Genomic DNA, 19,911 nt, shown 5'->3' on the forward strand with positions numbered 1-19,911 from the left:
GTGCGGGTCCTCCCGCGCGCCTGGCGGCGCCCCAGCGCGCGCCGCCCCAGCCGCAGCCCCGCCCCCATCACGCGGACCAATGGGCGCGCGACGCCGCTGCGGGGAGCGCGGAGGCCGCGGGCCGGGCTGGGCGAGGTCGGGAGCGGGGCCGGGGCCTCGCCTGTCCCCTCCGCCGCGCTGCCTGACTGGAAGCCCGGGGATGGAGCCTGCGGGCCCGGCGCACCGCGGCGCCCTGAGGGAGCTGAGGTGAGCGGGCGGGGGCGGCTCGGCGTCAGGCGCAGGTCTGAGGGCAGCTTTTCTGAGGGCGGGAGAAAAGTAGCTAAGTCGTTACGTAATTAGCTCAGAATTAGCGAAACTTGTGTTTCTGCTTATTAACAGGGAGTTATACTAATTGGTGGTGTTACGTAGTCATATGAAAGAGAAGAAAAGCTGATTTTCTGATTTGAAAGCGTCGGTACTGGGGAGTCTTACTGAGTATTGTTTGGCTCCTTAGGGCTTTCCAGAGACCTACTTAACGCTTAATGAGGGCAGGTTCTACAGCGCTTGCTATTAATGCGTCTGGTGTCTCAAATGTGTTGCTTTTCGTGAGGAGGAAGGAGCTTGTGTAAATCTTTGGCTTCTGTTTTTACGGTGGTTTTGCACTGGGTCTTCTGTGGGGCCGAGCTGCGGTGTCTCGCCCTGTGGGCTTGCTTCACCAGAGAAACCTGTGTGCAAGGTCGTCGAGTAGTAGTCTGTGACAGGAAAATTAAAAAAAACCAACCACCTATGAACACTAACATTCGCTTAAAGATGTTAAAAGTCACCTTGATGCAGTGTTACAGGCACTGTGACCCTAAAACAGTTCTTTGCTATTGAGTTATTTCAGGAGTCAGTGGCACTAAGTAGCATCTCTAGTAGTTTGCTTGTGTTTTGGAATGCGTTTGCAGAAAGCGTGCTCGGGACAGTGCTCTGGTGGTACAGAAAACTTGCAGATAGTTTGGGCAGTATCCTTCTCTCTATGGTAAAGGCCGTTCTTTGTGGTAACGGATGAAAACTGGTATCACTCAGGTCTCCCCTCCTGACCGTGTGCAGTGCTTGTACGGACTCCTGAAGCGGTGGGGAACATCAGTAGACCTTTGAGGCTGCATAATGCTGTAGGTTATTTGCCTTGCAGATGCACATACATTCCTCGCTATTAAGTTGTTCCTGCAGGTGTCATAACCTATGGTAGCCTACAATAAAACTGAATTATTAAGGATGTTCTTGGAATTGTTAAAAGTGTTTTTTCCTTTGGTGTAAACTCTAGTGCTGCAGGCTTTCTTGTGTTTGTATCAGTAATGTGGATACTGGGCGCTTCGAGGAATTTAATTTGTCGGTAATGACTGATGCGTTCGATATTGTTTCAGTTTGTTTAATCAGATAATTGTCATATAACTGGAGAGTGTTCCCAAGTGATACATCTCTGATGGCAGAATTAGATCTGCAGCATACATACCTTTTTTTATTATTATTATTTCCCCTAGAGATTTGTTTTAGAATAGCTTTTGGCAGACTTCAGCATAGTCTTACAAAGAGAAACTATTGGTGTAAGAAATTACAGACTGTTTCAGGCTGGTGTGCAAGGTCACTTTCCAGCTCTTCCACATACATTGTGTGTCACCTTGAGCAGGGACTTGATTGCTGGATAAAAATATGACCCTAATAATGAATGTATTGGTGGAATTCACTGTTTAACTATTGGTGTTTTGTAAGGTCCATATAGGACCCTAAGATAGATGGAAAATTAACAGCTCTGACATGTAACAAGACTGATGGTAAAGTGAATCCCTTTGTAGAAGCTCTGATATTGAAGTTACCATCCTATAAAAGAACAACAGACAAGTCCTATGACACACAAATGTTTCTGACAGGGTTCGAGAACAGTAGCTTTGCTTGGTTTTGGTCAGAACTGTGTATTTGTACGTTTGGGAGCTGGAGATTATATTTCTGCTAGCCTACAGGCACATGATTGATTCAAATCAACAATTCTTTTAAATCTTGAGCTTATAGAATTAACCACATTAAATCTATTATGAAGAAACAATTCACTGTGTGAGGGAGGATGTGATTGCAGCTTTTGTAACAACCCATTGAGCATGGTGGTAATGCTACAGCTTTTTTCAGCGTTGCTGCATCTACATTTGTCCTTTTGTGTTGGAAGCAATGCTGAATTTCACACGAGTTAAAACTTGATCTGGAAGACCCTTAGCCATCCTTTTCTACTTGGGATTTTAATGGGCTAGTCCTTCAGAGGGTAGTAGTTCTTTTCTTTTGAGCAAATGGCATCCTTCAACAGCGAAGATGCATTTCAAGATTCTTCCTTCTCCCTAAACGATTTAGAAAGCCTGCACAACTTCCGCAGCCGGTCTGCAAGTCTCAGCAGCACAGGGTCCAGTGGCCGCTTGCAGCTCCGTCAACGAGTAGCCCAGCTTATGGCGTGTGTAGAGGACATCAGCTCGGATGATGAAATTCATGAAGAAGTGTCTCGCACTCTAGATGAAGCTTTCCTTATGTGGGGGAAAAGGCTGAAGGATAAGTGGCAAGAATTCAGGTTTTGTTCCCTTTAGTTGATCGGTTTTGTGCTGGTTGGTGTTGGTTTTTTCTTTTAATGCTAGCTAATAAATAGATTTCAGATTGATGAAAAGCGACAGAAAATCTTTGTTCCGTAGATCAGCCTGTAAGGAAATTAGACACTCTTAGGGTTGGTTACCTGTTCATGTTTCAGTTGTAGCATTGGTTTTATTTGATTTTTTGTTTGTTTGTTTGTAGACTACACTTAGTTACCTGGAATGTGGGCACAGCTTCTCCACCTCCTGATGTCACTAGTTTACTTCAACTCAATTCACTGGGCCCAACTATGGATATGTATGTTATAGGGTAAGTATATATTAAAGAACTTGCTTGGGAAGTTTATTGCAAAACTGCTAAGTCTCAACAGCTTATCATCCGTTTTGGGAGGACTGAGCAATGTGAATCAGTGCCTGGGAGATGGTTTAACATTATTGCTAACAGAAGGTGAAGACTAGAGTTAGTGACTTAGAACAGAGATGATTTGTAGCAAGAGAAGCTTCTCTCCTCTCTGCTGTTGTGTTGTGACAAAATAAAAAATATCCTTTTTCTAAACACACAAAAAGTTTTTGGCTGCTCTTTTCTTTGTTGGCATGCAGAGGCATATTCATTTTGGTATGAAAGTTATCCAAAATTCAGCATGTTTTAAAGAAATTAGTACAAGCTAACATTAGGCACAATCTGCCATTGTGTTTTCCAAACTGTCTTGAAATATTGAAGACCTGACAGTCAGGTTATTTGTCATAATGTATCTTGAGTCTAGTATTGTCTTAAACTCTGTCTTCAGGTGTATATAAGCACCTTTTCTTTTAGATGTGTTAGATATGTGGATGGGTTAAACTGCTTGTAAATGGGAAAGTGAACAGCAAAAAATTTTTGACTTGCGCTGAGAGGTTTGTTGGAATGTTGTGGTCCGTGTTCTGAAAGAGTTGTATTAATTCTGTCAAAACCAAGTGATAAAAGTTTGAGTAATTTTCATGTATTCAGCTTACAGGAGGTGAACTCAAGAATCACAAATTTTCTGTCTGACTTGGCATTTGATGATCCATGGAGCATTTTTTTCATGACTGTTTTATCTCCATTGGGATATATCAAGGTAATTGTTTACGTCTCTTAAGTGTCACAGCAGTGAAGGAAACTGTCTTCCCCAGCTCCATTCAATCTTTTTTTTTCCCCCTCAAACTCTCCATAAAAGATAAATTGATGGTGTTTTGTGCAGGTGTCAGTCACTTCCATAGGTACTCATATGTTAGAAACGATTCTTCATCACACTTGTGTTTTCCTGGTTTGTTGATTAAGGCAGTTTTAATTTTTCTCTGTTAATAAGAATGTCCTTAATTTTAGCAGTAAAGAATTGGTTGTATGGTTTCTCATTTCTCATTTAGAATAGTTGGACCATTTTGATGCTTGTGCAGCTCAGATGACAAAACAGCAATAAGTTGTTTCAGATATACTGGCAGCAGCCTGTGTAATTGCTGCAGAACCACATGACAAATAGAAAAATAAACCTGTCACAATAAGAATACATCCTCAAGGAACAGAGTAGTGAAGACTATTTAAAATGAAATGTGATGTAAACTTACACTTAACAGCGTATTTCTTGTGGCCACAATATCTCTATCTCTGTCTTGTTTGTAGAAAATGTTTTTCCCTGTGCAGTATTGGGGAACTGTATTGTGATGCTTCTAATGTAGTCTGCTTAAGTACCTGCTTTCACTATAAATATCCCAAGCAATGCCAGTGATTTTCGTTAAGATTGGTAAGGTTTCTTTTTCTTTTTTTTTCCTTTCAAATTGTTTGCAGGTGAAAATTAATTGCATGTATGTAAAACAGGATTTTAGTGGGTATATGTATTTTTCAGATGACTTTATTTTTAATTGAAGGCCTAGAACATTGTACGCTAGTTTAAATGACAAGATTTGTGGTACTGTCTGGGGCATAAGATCAGCTAAAGTGCTAGCTATTTTAATAATGCAAGCAATAAGCATAGGAGGATATACTGAATTTCTCTAATAAAGAGATATTAAAAGGTTTTTGAAGGTTGTGTTGGTTTTCTAAATCAAGCATTATTTCAGGGTAATTTTGCTGAGATGATTATGCTATCTGCATGCTAATCAGACTCAGTAGTTGTGACATTCTTTTAACTGTAATTAAACAAGACAAAGGACCCATTGGGAATTACAAAAAGGAAAAAAAAACCCGTTGTTCATTCTAGTTTAAGTCATTGCTGATAAACATTCGAAATCTGGCTGTGGGCTGACATTCAGGCCCTGTATATAGACAGTTAAAAAGAATTCCTAGCGGTATGCATGGTTGATTTTGAATTCTAATTTATAAATGTGACACTTTGGACACACTAATGAATGGATGCTGCCACCTAATGGTCCTTACAGGACCTGATTAGCTCTAGTAATAAGAGGGGACTGTCAGGCCAGGTCAAAATCAAAGCAGGCAGTGAGGAGGGCATATGCTAGGCCTTAATCTGGGAAGCTGGTTGAGGAGGAGAGGAGCAGTTACCCCTTCTTTGCTGACCTGTAATGAGGTTGGGTGTAGAAGGGGTAGTTGTCATCCTTGGGGCATTCTGTCCCTTTGATAACTGGGTCGATTTTTAAGTGTTCAGGCTGGTTGGAGTCAGTAGGTTCTTCACCATAAACAGAATCACGTCCCCTCTATGAAGGGTCTTTGCTTGAGGTGGCGCTGGATATTGGGGGGACCGGTGCTGGTTCCAGCAGAGGAGGAATCCACTGTGTTTTGATGTTCAAGACCTACAGAGAGAAGAGGTTTTGCATGGATCTTGAGAGTGTCTGGGGACTGGCCCACAGCAGAATGAAATGTAGTGAGTAATAAAGAGGCTGAAAGATCTTGATATCTCATGAACATAGTTATGGAAAGGTGAATACTGGTTACATCTAATGTCTGATCAGATACAAATACATATGCATTATATAGTAATTGCGATCCATTGTTTCAATATACTGGTCAGTAATTTGTTGGGTTCAAGGACAATACAAACATTAACATATATTCCGAAATCATTTAATTGTGTAGATGGCAGAGGCAAAGAAAAGAGGCATTCTGTTTTAAATTTTGGGCTGAGTTCGTGTACTTCTGCAGCAGTTGTGTAGTTGATGTTATTAATATCAGGTTTTATTCTAATATAGTCTTCCTCCAAGTTCATCCAGCACAAAACTGAACTAAAATTAACATATTTCAATGTATATATTTTAAATTGAATCAGTATCATTAAAACAAACACTTAAAATGCATTTTGTGTCTCATGCCAGGAACATTGAAAAGTTCATAAATTTTTGATGAAGAACATCTTTCTTAGACTATTTCCACACACACCAAAAAAACCCCAAACCATAAAAAAATACCACCCAGTATCACAAAGTTTAAACGGTGTCTTATGTGCTTCCTAAGCATCTTCACTTTGGAAGTGTTTGGTAAATCAATTTTTACAGATGTTGCAGGCAAGAGTTACTGCTCTTTGCAGCTTACTGTTTTTGCAGATGCCTAGAATTAACTGCTGTGGATTTTAGACATTTTAATGGCATTTAGAATGATTAGTTATCTGCTGAAGGATGTTTCAGTTTGAAAAACTTGCTCCTGTTGGAGGATTTGTAGGCATGCGCTATTAAGATTATAGCCAAAAAATCAAGAATTTGGTTCTTCATGAACAGGATGCTGAAAGATAGAAACAAGCTGCCGGTGAGGCAAAAGAAAGTTCTTTAAAGATGCTTGGGCAAATACACGTTTTGAGATCAACTTCAGATTTCTCATATAATGTTATAACTAATGTTAATTATTTGAGACATTCATCCAAATTGTTTATAAGCAAGTCTACTGTAAGAATGATTCTTTACAGCACTGAAATGCATCTGTGTTTACTGTGTCACAGTATCAAAGCCAGGCTTGGTGAGGGGATCGTGTGACTTGTGCTATGGCGTTCTTCACCTAAAAGCTCCTATGAAGTAGACCCGAGGAATTCCAAATACCTCCTTGGAAGTGACCATTCCCTCTTTTGTATCTCTTTCAGCTCTCCTCCGTTCGCATGCAGGGATTACTGCTTCTGATCTTTGTGAAACATGTCCACCTTCCTTTCATCCGGGATATTCATACGCACTACATACGCACAGGCCTGTATGGATACTGGGTAAGGAAGTATCTGAGACTTAATTGCCTTGGTTGTTATGCTCGTGGTAGTGTGTGCCTCTAAATGGTTTCCTGGTGGGAGGGAGGATATATGCTTTAATTAAAAATGAATAAGCTGACAAGCGGTGAGACTCACTTGTCTGAACCTTGTATGCAAGTGCACAGCACAGACGGTAATGTTACAGACGGTAATGTTTATTAGCTGATATACCACAACTTATGTAGGAATGAATTGTATTAATTTAAGCTTAAATAGCAATATTTAAGAATTTATAGGTGGTGTTAATAGTTACACATGCAGGTGTTGAATATAGTTCCAGAGAACATTGTTCATCTTCCATACCAGGGGAACAAAGGAGGAGTCACTGCTCGCATGTCCCTGTATGGTCATACAATTTGTTTCATGAACTGCCACTTGCCCGCTCACATGGAGAATACAGAGCAGCGGCTGGATGACTTTGAGAAAATTCTGGAAATGCAGTTTGAAGGAGAGAATATTCCAAGTACCTTGGATCATGAGTGAGTTGTTCTCAGACCTATTCTGTCTGTATTGGTTTTATCTGTTATATGGTGAACTCACGCACTGAAGAGTTTTGGAGTTTTCATCCATCGTTTTTATTTTAAATATCTTTTCAGCCTTGACCCTGAATCCTGGGAGGAAAAGATAACCTGAAAGATGGAGATGTATTTTGCAAGACTGTTCTCTTCCAGTCTTGAATTACATTAAATTTGTATGTACTGCACACGTCATGTGCTAGAGAGCTTTAGAAGCTAAAGCCTGTTTATACCAATAATCCTTTAGATTGCTATTAATGTTTGTCTTACTCCATTTTTTAAGATTTGTGTTACATTTTGAGCCGGTATTATTCCTATTGAAATTTTAGTATCTGGCTGAGGTCTTCTCAGCCTTTAAAACTTCGATTGATGATTTCTCTAGCTATATGGATTACAGTTTCCTCAGGTGTTTCACCAAAAAATGCAAAACCCAAACCAAACCTTATTTGGGCCACTAATTGAGCTCTTATTCCTTAATTCTGAAAGAATTATTTGTATGTTCCATTGTTTTTGTGTGCTGGAATCTAAAGATGGTAATAGAAACATTTAAAATGGGGTTGAGAAAAACATTTTAGTTCAGTAATTACCTTTTTTTATATACCCGTAAAACTGTCAGGACAGATAAATCCAGAACAGATATGTAATATCACTTTAATTGTTAATGAGTTCATTAGTATTAGGTAAAAAAAATTACAAATGAGTTTCAAAATTATTACTTCTCCTACCATAGTTTAAGTCTTTGATATTTCGATTTAGTATGTTTCATTTTCTTGATTATGTGCATGAGCATGTACCAAGTCACCTACTGTCATCTTCTAAAAAGAAATGAGAAGTGGCTTTAAAATAAAATTTTTATTTCCCTAAGATCGAGTTTGGGGTATCCACCCCTGAACAAAATTTTGAAGGTAGGGATTTTAAAGAGAAGTTCATTGACTTGAAAAAAACAGCTTTCCTGTTGTTTAAAACATTGCTAATAATACACTCCAGTGCTTCATAATAACAACTTTCTTTCCTAAGAACTACAGAACACCCACTAGATATCCCTGCTTTCCCAAGGCACTAAACCAGAGCTCTGAGTTAGTGGATTAGCTTAACCAGCTGGTGTATAGGTCATCAATTTTGTGAATTATTTTACGTACTGTTAAAATTTAATTCTAGATCTGTCTCTGACAGAGATGTAAGTCATGAGGAGACTCAGGATAAGTTAATAGCCAGGCAGTAATGAGCAAGTGGCAAGAATACAAGGGACTTAATTTACTCTTTCAATTCCTTTAATTTTTTTGTCTAGTAGCAGGTTAATGTTTGTGTTTAAACTGTTTAGATTAAGTAATGTAAGTGATTAAAGCACCTAATTAGCATAAACGCTTGTATCTATTGAATTCTTCCCTTGTGTTAATGGATTCCTATAAATCTTCCATCTTCCTCTTCTTTTTTTTTTTTTTTCTTTTCCTTCTTTTTTTAGTGTTCTCTTCTGGTTTGGAGATCTAAACTTCCGGATAGCAGATTATGGCATACATTTTGTCCGAGAATCAATAAATAACAAGCGTTACAATCTGCTGTGGGAAAAGGACCAGGTATGTTGTCTTAATCTGTTTGGGGGTTTTTGTTTTGGTTTTAATAGGGTAGTTATGGTACCTCTCTTGAGTTTCTAATTTCTGTTAAAGAACACAAATTCAGAGTAATCACGAGGTGGAACTTATCTAGCTGTATACTCTCACCTCTCAGTCATAAACCCCAATTGATTGCAAACTTTTTCTGCTTTTGTTTAGTTTCTTATTCATTTACAGTTCTTGTGTTTGAATGAAGCTTTCTTTGAACTTCATGCTTGTGAATTGTTCCTCACCTTAATTTTGCCTCCTTTTTTCTTCTCCCAAGAATTACTTTTAGAAAGAGCTTATTCTGGAATTTGTTTGGAGTAGAACTGCTACAAAATTTATAAACGGGTCGTGTCAAGAATTCTGGCAGTAACTAACAGCCACTTCTGAACTTACCTTTCCAAATATGTTGTGCCGACTGAGATATTGTATTATTCTTGGGAGATATTTTCTCATCTCCTTTCCCCATTGCCCTTTAAGCTCTGATTTTTAAATCTAATCTTCAAAATGTACTTTTTACTCCTGCAGTTAAATATGGCAAAAAAGAAGGAAGCGTTTCTTCAGGAATTCATAGAGGGTCCTCTGCAGTTTAAACCCACCTACAAGTTTGACCTTTATTCGGATGTATATGATACAAGGTAAAAGCATAGTAAGATGAGTTTTGACATGGACTATTAGAGTGAACATGGTGCTTGGCTAAATACTACTTTAGTAAGCAAACCTGAATTTCCTGAATGTACTGGTTAACTGGGGCTATTGAGCTATTCTGTGAGGCTCATTCAGTGGTCAGATCTGAATAAATGAATATTTCTGGCTGAAGAAATCTGAGTCTGCTGATTACATGAGGGAAGTAGTGAAACAACCCAGCTTTCTTTTGGGAAAGATTTGATTAACAGAATAAACCAGTGCTTAAGCCACTTCTTTTTTGTTCTTTTATACTAAAAATGTCCATTCATTGTCAGAAATAAGCAAAAGGAAAAGAGTAATTGCCACTTTTGGTTTCCTTCTCTGTTTAAGCATTTTTTTTGACACCGCTGGTATTTGAAAATAAATGTAAATATGGCTTTATAAATTATTTTAAGTTGAAAATGGAGTAGAGTAGCTTAGGTTTCCTAAGTTTTTCTCTGACACTAAAATTTGTTGTTAAGTATTAGTCTTATGTTTCAACAGAAGGATAAGTTCCTGTCCAAACAGGGGGTTTGTATTGATCTTTTTCTTTACTTCCAGAGAGCAGAAGTCCCTGTTTTGGTTTAAGTAAGAAGAGAACTTTCTGGATTTCATAATTTGTAAATATTTCAGAATCAAAGCAAAGCTCTTTCCTGAGCTTTTGATTTGATTTTTGTGAAATATTTGAAAATCAGATGACAGCTGATTTTCTTCAGGGATTTTCTGAACCTGTCTGAAAGCTGTAGTGCTATCTACTCTGCTGTTGCACTTAATACTGGAAGTTTATTCGTTTGGATCCAAAGACATTTTACTCCCTAATTGAGTGTGAAGAGATAAAATGGGACCAGCAGTAAATCCATTAACAAAAAATACTTGTAATAATCCAAACCTAAACATTCTAAGAATGATTCATAGCCTAATATAGTTTGTATTGGCTGATCTAAAGAACAAAAAGTATGCTTATGCATACTGTGTGCATTCTGCTGTTAAAACTAACAGAGATTTTGGTTTGATGGGGGTGATCAGTAGACCTCAAGGCAAACACTCTTGACAAGCGTGCTTTTTGTGAAGCCCGTAGTATTTTGTTATCTTTTATACTTTTTCAATGTGGATTTTGAGGTTTTTCCCATCTAATATGCCATTTTCTCTAAAAGAGTGGGTGTATTAACTTTAGCTGTTCTTTTGCTATTTTGTTGCACAGCAGAGCAGACATGGCAGCTCATAAAGATTTCTGTCGGTTTACATAATTACTGGAGTAAGTGGGATATGTACAGCCTCATTTAAAATCTTTCCACCTTATTAAAGGTGAGGCAGATTGTGTATGGGAAGGGGTAAAACAAAAGTATGTTGAATATTGAACTAAATGGCATTTCCAATTTATGATGATTTTGATATTCAAAGTTATTAAACTGACAGTTTTCCTTACACATCCTGCTCATTAACTTTTATAATTCAATCCAGTCCATTCTAATTCCTCTTCCATAGGGTATGATCTTTTCTCCATTTCAATTTGAAGTGATACATCCATACAGAGGGTTGCTGTTAAGTCTTCCTCCCACTACAGAGAGAACCACGAAAGGCTCATGTCTTCTGTTGTTATTGATATGGTATAAAAGGAAACTCTGAATTATGATTACAGTTTGATGTATAGCACAGTTGCAGGTTGCGGCAGAACTTTCTTTATTACGGAATTTTTAAAGCCTTTTGTTATGAGGCAGCAATAGCTTGCAAATCTGAAATGTAGGCTAGTACAATTTAGAGGAATTTTAAAGCATTGCTGTGTCACCTGTGATTAGTATAAGCTACTAAGTTTGTCTGTTGTTGTTAGAAGAAACTTGTTTTCAAATGTTCTGAATAATTTCAAACATCGTTCAGACTCTTCCTACATCTTCCTTAAGTTTGCGCCCCTTTTCTCAGAATAACTGTACATTTGAAGCTTGGGGCAGTTGCTGTATTATCTCAATATTCTTGCATGGTTTTATGGAGTGTTTTAGGAGAAAGTATCATTTCCTGTATGAAGCCGACTAACCCATTGAAATGCCCTTTACCCCTTCATTTTACTCCTCTTTCAGAAACCTATGAAACTTACCTGTGGTAAATGGAGTATAGTTCAAATTACGGAAACCTTGGTTGTAAAGCATATTGAACAGAGCTGTAAAATGAAGCTTGGATGTGATTGCCTTCTTTTATTAATGTGTATCTGACAGTCTTTCAACTTTGATTAGATTTTGCACAGTATTCTTAGCTTTTTAGCAAGTGTTCTTCCTCTCATTTCACTTTTATCTTAACACTTTTGCAGTGAGAAGAAAAGAAAGCCAGCGTGGACAGACAGAATTCTTTGGAGAGTGAAAAATCTCTGCCAGCATGCACCAAAAGAAGGCGAATTCTCTGAAGAACAGACAATTTCTGTTACTTTGAATAACTATATCAGTCACATGAGCTATGGCATCAGTGATCACAAACCTGTTACAGGAACGTTTGGGCTTGAGGTGCTGTCCCAGTTACGTTGTTAAGAAAAAGTTTGGTTTACTAAGTGTTGTCTTACCGAAGCTGGTTTTCTAAACTTTGTAAGTCAGCATCTCTCTTTCATTCTGGTTATGGTGAAGGCAGCAAATTGCTTTCATGTTATTTCCAGTCAGTTAGAGTCCCACAGCAGGTGTGGCAAAGAATAACTTGAAGAGAACAACTGAAAGAATGACAGACTTGACTGACTTTAAATTCTGTTCTTTTGTTTAGTTGAAGCCTCTTCTATCAGATCCTTTGGTCACTCTGAATCCTGAGGGTGAGTGGAGCTCAGAACATGATGTTCTAATCAGCTATTCTGCAGTGCCTGAATTCCCCAGTAGTGCTTGGGACTGGATTGGACTCTTCAAGGTAATGTTACCACATCATGGCTCCTCACCCTAAAGAAGATGGTGAATATGACTGGAGGGGGTAGTTGATAGTCATCTGTCCTAGGACATTGTGATTCTCGCTAGTACAAAACTCTCTGAAATAGTCATGTATCCTTGATTGTCGTTAGTTTCTGTGTGCCGACAGTTTAGTTGGATAGCATGCGAGCTCTTTGGCACCCTTTAAATTCTCTGTTAAGATAATGTGGTGATTTAAGTAAAATGGTGCAGAAGCTGTGAAAAGGAATTGTCCTCCCCTAATGCCTTCGGTTCAAAAGATTTACTTGGCAAAGAAAAAACAAAAATGAAAGCAAGCCAGTGGAGGGGTGAGAGAACAGAGCACTCGCACCCTTTCAGAAATGAAAGATTTGTGCGTGCCCCCAAAATGTTTTGATCCTAAAAGTGAAGTGTTTTAATTACTTCAGTGAAGTAGTAAGCATCTCTCTCACAGGTTTTCCATGTAGTTTATATTTTGTTTCCTTCAGAAAGCTAATGGTCTGCATCTTTCTTTGCAGGTAGCTTTCAGGCATGTGAATGACTATGTTACTTATGCTTGGGTAGAAGATGATGAAATTTCTTCTAACAAAGACAGTAAACAAGTAAGCCAGTTGTACTTCTTTGTAATGTGGTTTTCCACAGAGTAGCATTCAAGGTCTGTTTTTTCCATATCCCCTTCCTCTTAGGGGTTCTGTATCCTCTTTCCCAGTCAAAGCTAATTGGGAGTGATAGTATTATTTAAAATCCCTGTTACTAATTCTTACAATTTTCAGGTAGTCTTAGCATACCTTCCCAGGTGTGATCATACTACCTAAGAGAATTGATGAAACAGGAATTTATTCCTGTAGTGACTTTTCATTGTATTAAAAACTATTGCAATTTTATATTTTGGTCCATTTCTGCCACTGAAATAAGTAACTAGCCATTTTTTCATCTGATTATCAAAGTTGCTCAATGTATCCTAAATATTTATTGTGTGATTTTCATTGCTAACAGTGTTAGTTCCAGGTATCTAATACAGCTACAGATTAGGGTTTCTTAGGTGTCTCTTCATTTTGGCTATTGAGTGTTTTGGTCCCTCTTTAAAAACTGTTGTCTCTTACATAGTTTCTACTACTGATTACCTGAAGTGATTTAAAACAAACAAACAAAACTTATTTTGAATATAAATGATTTGTTTCAAGAGATATTTACCTGAACAAACAGAAATTCAAGTTTAATTTTGGAGACACGGTGAGTGCAAGGATGGATGAGATTTTCCAGACAACAATGGAAAGCAGTTATTTCTTGTTAGAAATTTTGTAAGTTAGCATCAAGTTTATGACAAGAGCCCAAATTTTACTGTATCAGTATTCTGAATCTCAAAATTTCTCTGATATCATGGTTTGTTATCAGTACGCTTAGAAATCTAAGCACTGTGAACATTGTTTTAGCAGGATGCTGTGGGCTGCAGTTCAGGAACCATGGGTCTTTAGGGTAGTACCAAATGGAGAGGGTGGGTTTGCTCTGCTGTTCTATGTAACAGCTTATTGTCCCCAGGAGGCAGTTCATCTCCCTCCTTGCTGCTTCTGTGGCCTTGCCCCTTCCCTTACAACAGCTCTGGCTTTCTTCTCACTTCTTGCTGAACCAAGTCACTTTACTAACATGGTGAAGGATATTTGCTTTTCCCCCCCGACTTAGTTTTCAGATGGTTTCATAAGTTATTTCTGTCCTCATCCTTTTTAGCTCACATTTAAAAAATTGCTTACAAATAGTAAATGCTGATTTTTATGGCAGAGACTGCTTTTTTTGTAAGCTTCTTTCTCTGTGGAAATTGCCCTATTTTTATTCTTCTTGACAGGTTTACATGAGTGCTGCAGAAATACCCGATATGGGAGGAGAATTTTTTCTTTGTTATTATAGCAATAATTTGCAGTCAATAGTTGGTATCAGCGAACCTTTTCAGGTAATGTATTTGGAAGCTTTGATTAATGTTGATGTGATTTTTATTTCTTTTACTTTCATATGCATCTGAACATAGGTGTGTACAGCTGTGTTAATCCTGGGGAGGTGGCAGCAGAAATAATTGCAAAATGGATATGTGCTGGCTAACATCCCATAAAAGAATTTGCCAATATGCTAAAAGACTTTGAGTAGCTATTATGGCAACACATAGTGAAATAAGACAGTTTTCTCTCTCTCAAGTTTCTTTTTTGGACGTTCAGGCTCCGTCATGTTAGATCCCTAGATGAAAACTAAATTTGAATGCTGTGAACTTTCTGATACATAGCAAGCTCTTTGTGCTGCTTTTGGTGGTAGATTTGCACAGAAGTGTTTCCTGTGTAGTTGGTCACTTGAATTTGGGAAAGACAGGACAGCTGCAACTTCAGTTATTTGTTTAACAAGCTGCTTTGTTTAATTTCTGAAAGGATGGCTTAACCTGCACAGACTAGGTGAAGCAACCAAATGTTGCTTCTTCTACATGAGGACTTTTTTTCCAAAATAATTTTGTTTGTGTATAATTTTCCATGCTGTCATGGCTGTGCTAATGTGCTATTGAATGATTGAAAGAGAAGTTCTGCACTGTTGTTGGATGAAGCAGTTGTGAAACTCCATTACCTTAGGGGATACAGCAATGAAAATTGCTGGGCTGGCTGGTATATCTCAATGCTACTGTTCATATTTTTCTTTCTATATTGGTGAGAAACATTGCAGAGTCCAGTATTTCTGTTGTCTTTGAGCTTAATGTCTACCTCAAACTCTGCAGGATGGTTGTCAGTTGTATGTGGGTGCAACATACCCCATTCCTTTCTTTTTGCACGACACTTGATGTTTTGATACCAGTTTAGTGGGGTTTTTACTAGGTATTTTTTCAATTTCATAATTTCTGCATAGACATGCCACTTTTTAATTTTCTCAGTTCCTAGCAAGTATATAAGATATTGTTGTATAATGGTGTATTGATAGCACAGAGCAACACAGTGTTTCTGTTAATTTTTTTTTAACTGCTCTCTTTCTTCTAGATTCAGCCTAACAGATCATTAATAGAAAAGGATCTGACGCAGGAAGAGAACAGTTGGATGCAGAAACCTGATAATCTGGAGTCGCATAATGACTTCTGAAGGCAGAAAGGGCATTTAGCGGTCCAAGTTCAGGAGTCAGATGATTCTTTATGTCTTAGTGATTATAAGCTTATACTCTTAGAAGATGGAGTAAGACAGTGCAAGTAAGACAGGTAGGATCATTCAGAAACTTTGTAAGCTTGTAGAAGATTATTTATTGTGGAAACAGATATTTTTATTGTTACAGGGAGAGTAACTGTCTTACACTGGATGAGAACCGTAAAAATAGCACCTAATGAATGCTGTATGTTTTAAGGTGATAGACATTTCTAATACAATGTTTTAACCTAAGTTAAATTGTGATCTGTAATAGATTTTTAGGCTTGCTCCTTTTTTTTGCAGAGGATATTTTATTTGCGATACAATATTTACTATGCTGTACCCATTTAATCATTGATTTCCAAATTTTGAGTTTAAATGAAGTTATTTAAAAAAATTATTTATTAGATACAGATAGTTAGCTTGTTTTAAAATTTTGACTTTCAAATATAAGCTAATTACCTTTTGGGAAACACATGTGGCAACAAGTCACATGAAAACAAAATCTTTGGAGTGTGTAAAGTCCCCTTTGGTAGTCAATCCCTTTTCTTCATGCCTTACTGATGACTTTAGGATTTTCCATTTCTAATTTTTCCAAATTGAGATATGTTTATCAAAATGCACTTTTCCTGATTTTTTTTTAATTCTTTTATAAAACAACTTAGCAATTTTCCTATTGTGTTTCTCCCTTTGATTTAAAAAAGTAAAATAAACCCACTTTTATACTAGTCCCTGGCTCAGAGTTAACCAGGATCCCACAATTTCTGAAAGAAGTTGCTTCAGTTGAGAAATGCTTTGGCATAGGTGAGCAGACCGTAGTTCATGAAGCACCTGTTGGCAAAGAGCTAATGATCATGGTACTGACCCCGATCATTTTCAGTTGTCATACTGAATTTAGAAAAGTAAGGCCAAATTTCAGTACTTTCCTGACACCATACTGCGACATAATTGCTACACTGACTACAGAGATGCTGTGAATTGTAAATACAAAATTTCAGTGCAACAGATTCTTTCTTACAGCACAATCTGTGCTACGAAAATTGTAAATTCTTCAATTTGTAGCAATCGGTCTGCAAAATTTCTGTTTTTCTAGAAGTGCTTAGTCCTTAATATATCCTGTGCAACTGAGGGTGGAGATGGAGTAAGAAACATTATGTACCTGTAAAAACCTGAAAGGTAATTAGCTTCAGAAATAGTTTTGTTTCTTGATGAGGAAGTGGAGATCTTTGCAAAGGATTGGAAGAGACACCAACATTCCACAGAATCTCAGACTGCAGTGCTGGAAAAGAGCACTTGTGAGTCTCCCATGTTCTAGATACACACCTTCGAGCTACCTTCTGTGTATGGTAAGTAAAGTTAGTTACTAATCACTGTCATGTTGGTTGTGGATGGAAAAGAGAAAATTTGGTTCAGGTGGAAAAGCAAAGCAAAGGATATTGGTGTGTTTATGCTGGAATATTGCTTCAGAACTGAATGGATTCCTTTTTTGCTCTTTTTCTCAAAGCCTTAGTTTTTTCAGGATTCTTCTGAGATAGAAAGTTAACGCCTTGATACGACATTTGTTTTGCAGTTACTTGCCTTTATCATTCACTGTATAAAATGTTATGGGGTCCGGACGTCTTTGTATGCTGTGGAAACTATAACGTAGGTTAACTGGTTAGATAGTTGCAGTGTGGGGTTCAAGAACACTTAGCCTCTGTAAATTCTAGTTAGTTGTATCTTAGCTTAATGCTTGGTGTTGGGAACTGTTCCCACTTGCAAGTAGTGAGGGCAGGTTCAGAGGATGCTGTGTGCATTGTATGGATTAAAACTGCTGTGAGGTTTATGATTTATACATTCCTGTTACACTTTGGAACAATATGAGGAACAGTTTTCACATTTATCCCAGTCTTACAAGAATTTGTTTTGCACTAGGTCTTTCAGATACATGATTTCTCATGGCAATTAGAGCATCAGACAAATCCCTACCGAATTGCAAAGAACTTTTGCAGTTCTTGAGTTGTATTCTGTTTCTGATTTTACTGTGTAACTGTATTACTGTACTCCATGCAAGGAGATTCTGTGGAGAGCTCAAAGAACAGTGGTCTTTGAATTCCAGACCACAGCTGGCGATTTATTGTGGACCAAGATCCAGTTTCTTCTAATCAGGGTGCACCTGCTGTTCATGAGCAGCTCAGAGGGGGAGCCATACAGCCACTTTATATGGGCAAGAAACTCAAGATCCTTAATGTTGTATGAGAGCTGGTAACCCCCTCTCAATCACTGGACACAGAAGCTGCATTTTGTAAACTAATCCTTTGAACCACAGGACTTCACTGAAAATGCCCACAGCAGCTGTGATTGAATCTGCGTGTGTGTTAGTAGGATGCCGCACAGAACTGTATACTTCTTTCTTAAGTATTATGCACACAGTGGCACTTTTGTTTACTACTGTTACCTATGGTAGCTTTTCAGACTATTCCATGACCTGTAATGATGCAATTTCTGATGAAATTTATCTTTCTTAAAACACCTTTAATTGGATGTTATAATCACTGGCAATGTTTTTATACTCATGTGTTTTCTTTTCATGTACCACTAAAATAAATCCTGGCAGTGAAGTGTTCTACATGGCCTCTATTAATTTGAGAACGAACGCAATGGTTCAGGGTGGGTGGATCAGTTTGTGCATGGTAACCTTTCTCCAAGAAACTTTGGTCGTGTTCAATGCACAGATACAACAGTATTTTAGAGTGGAAATATCTCAGTGTATGCTGGGCTTTGGACCACAAAAGAAGGGCAAGGACGAATACTACTTTCCTTCTGGACAAAACAAAAAAGATCAATTTTTTTTTTTCTATTTCAATGAATCCAGCATTAAATGGACGACTTTTGTGGATTTTCTGTCCCCCCTCCCCTGTTGAGGAAGTTTTGATATTTTCCTTGAAAAAATGCTCAAGCCACTTAAATTGCTTTCTTGATCTTTAAGGGCAGGTTCTTCTAATTTCACTTTTTCACGGTGAATTTTTCACAGTTTGATTTGAGATGTTGGTTTTGTCTTTGTGAAAGATCTGCTACTTTATACTTCATATTTTAAATTTTATATGTTTTAATATAAATTTTCTATCAAATCATTTCCATCTTAAGAGTAACTTTCCCTAATTCCCTGCTGCTAGGGAATTAATTTTAAAATAGGAAACATGTCTACCAAGGGATGTTTTCCAGTATAGCCTTATTTAACTTCCATATATTTCTGATTCCTAGCTAACCTCAGGATGTGCAGTGTATCATTGCACATAGATGGTACAGCTCTGTGTAAACAGGAAATATTTCTAAGATGTCTTGCGTGTTTGTTAGACCCTAAAAATATGTTCTGATAAAGACTATTGTTTCTACTACCACTGCTTCCTTCTCTGCTCTTGGACACTACGTGACACTCAGATGAACTTGTCTTAATTAATATACTGCAGTTGAAAGGCCAGCCGAACAAAGCTTGAATTAGGTTTTCCTTGAGAGAGGAAATGATAACTTTTTTTGAGAACTCTGCATTACTAACAGGAATATTTCCGGTGGCCCTTTCTGTCCTTGGATATAGGGATTTGCTATTTGAAAGTGATTGAAATGAAGAAATTTCTTTTGTAATAACAAGATAGGGAGATCACAGGAAGTTCCTGGTACTCATCACTGTAGGATGTTATTTAACTTTATAACTCATGCATCAAGCAGTAATATCGTAGTTTCCTTGTATCTGTTTTTTCTTTATACCCATCTTGAAAGAGAATGGAGAAAAAGATTTTTGTGTAAAGATGGAAGTGTTCGAGGCCAGTTGTCTACATGCACAGCTTGCTTTCTTTTGTCTTTAGCTCTCTTCAGGCACAAACTCAAACAGAGAGTTGTGTAGTACACAGTAGTGCAGAGTAAGCTACTCTTTGTGTATCTTTCCTCGGCCAAGGCAATGGCACTCAGCACCTGATGAATCTATGCAATACACATTTAGTTACTCTGGAAACTGATCTACTCAGGAACTGTCTGTTTGAATTGCTGGACTTAAAAATCAACTGGACTTGTCTGTTTGAATTGCTTCAACTTAACAAAAATAATCTGTCTGTGTGTGCACATCCTACCTTCCTATATTACAGTGGAACTGTCATCTTCCCCTTTCAAGGGCTCTGCAATTAAGAGAACATCTCATACATGCAGTCTAGAAAGTAACAAGAAATATCTGTGTGGGAGCATTTGAAGCATGGGTTGGAAGAATCACTGAGGAAAACAGTGAAGACCCGGGAAGTATGAGATCTGGGAATGCAAACCGGTGAGAGGAAATGCAGGAAAAATTCAGAAAATAAG

At 37.8% G+C, this 19,911-nt stretch overlaps 1 protein-coding gene across 4 annotated transcripts; it reads left to right on the forward strand.

Annotated features, from left to right (window-relative positions):
- Nucleotides 1-87: 87 nt before the first annotated feature.
- INPP5K (inositol polyphosphate-5-phosphatase K) lies at nt 88-18,193 on the forward strand. Of its 4 annotated transcripts, none has more exons than XM_037374598.1 (13): nt 88-246; nt 2,788-2,895; nt 3,574-3,682; nt 6,626-6,742; nt 7,088-7,260; nt 8,759-8,870; nt 9,420-9,529; nt 10,119-10,145; nt 11,857-12,046; nt 12,294-12,431; nt 12,964-13,047; nt 14,286-14,390; nt 15,448-18,193. In XM_037374598.1, exons 1-13 carry the CDS (start codon nt 200-202, stop codon nt 15,544-15,546), a joined length of 1,419 nt encoding a protein of 472 aa, XP_037230495.1. In that variant the 5' UTR covers nt 88-199; the 3' UTR covers nt 15,547-18,193. The 4 variants fall into 4 exon arrangements, with proteins under 4 accessions (XP_037230495.1, XP_037230505.1, XP_037230476.1 ...); XM_037374579.1 differs by lacking the exon at nt 88-246 and adding an exon at nt 2,224-2,569; XM_037374608.1 differs by lacking the exon at nt 10,119-10,145.
- Nucleotides 18,194-19,911: the final 1,718 nt, after the last annotated feature.

This window comes from Falco rusticolus, chromosome 1 (genome assembly GCF_015220075.1).
Source record: "Falco rusticolus isolate bFalRus1 chromosome 1, bFalRus1.pri, whole genome shotgun sequence".
In the NCBI taxonomy this organism is placed as follows: domain Eukaryota; kingdom Metazoa; phylum Chordata; class Aves; order Falconiformes; family Falconidae; genus Falco; species Falco rusticolus.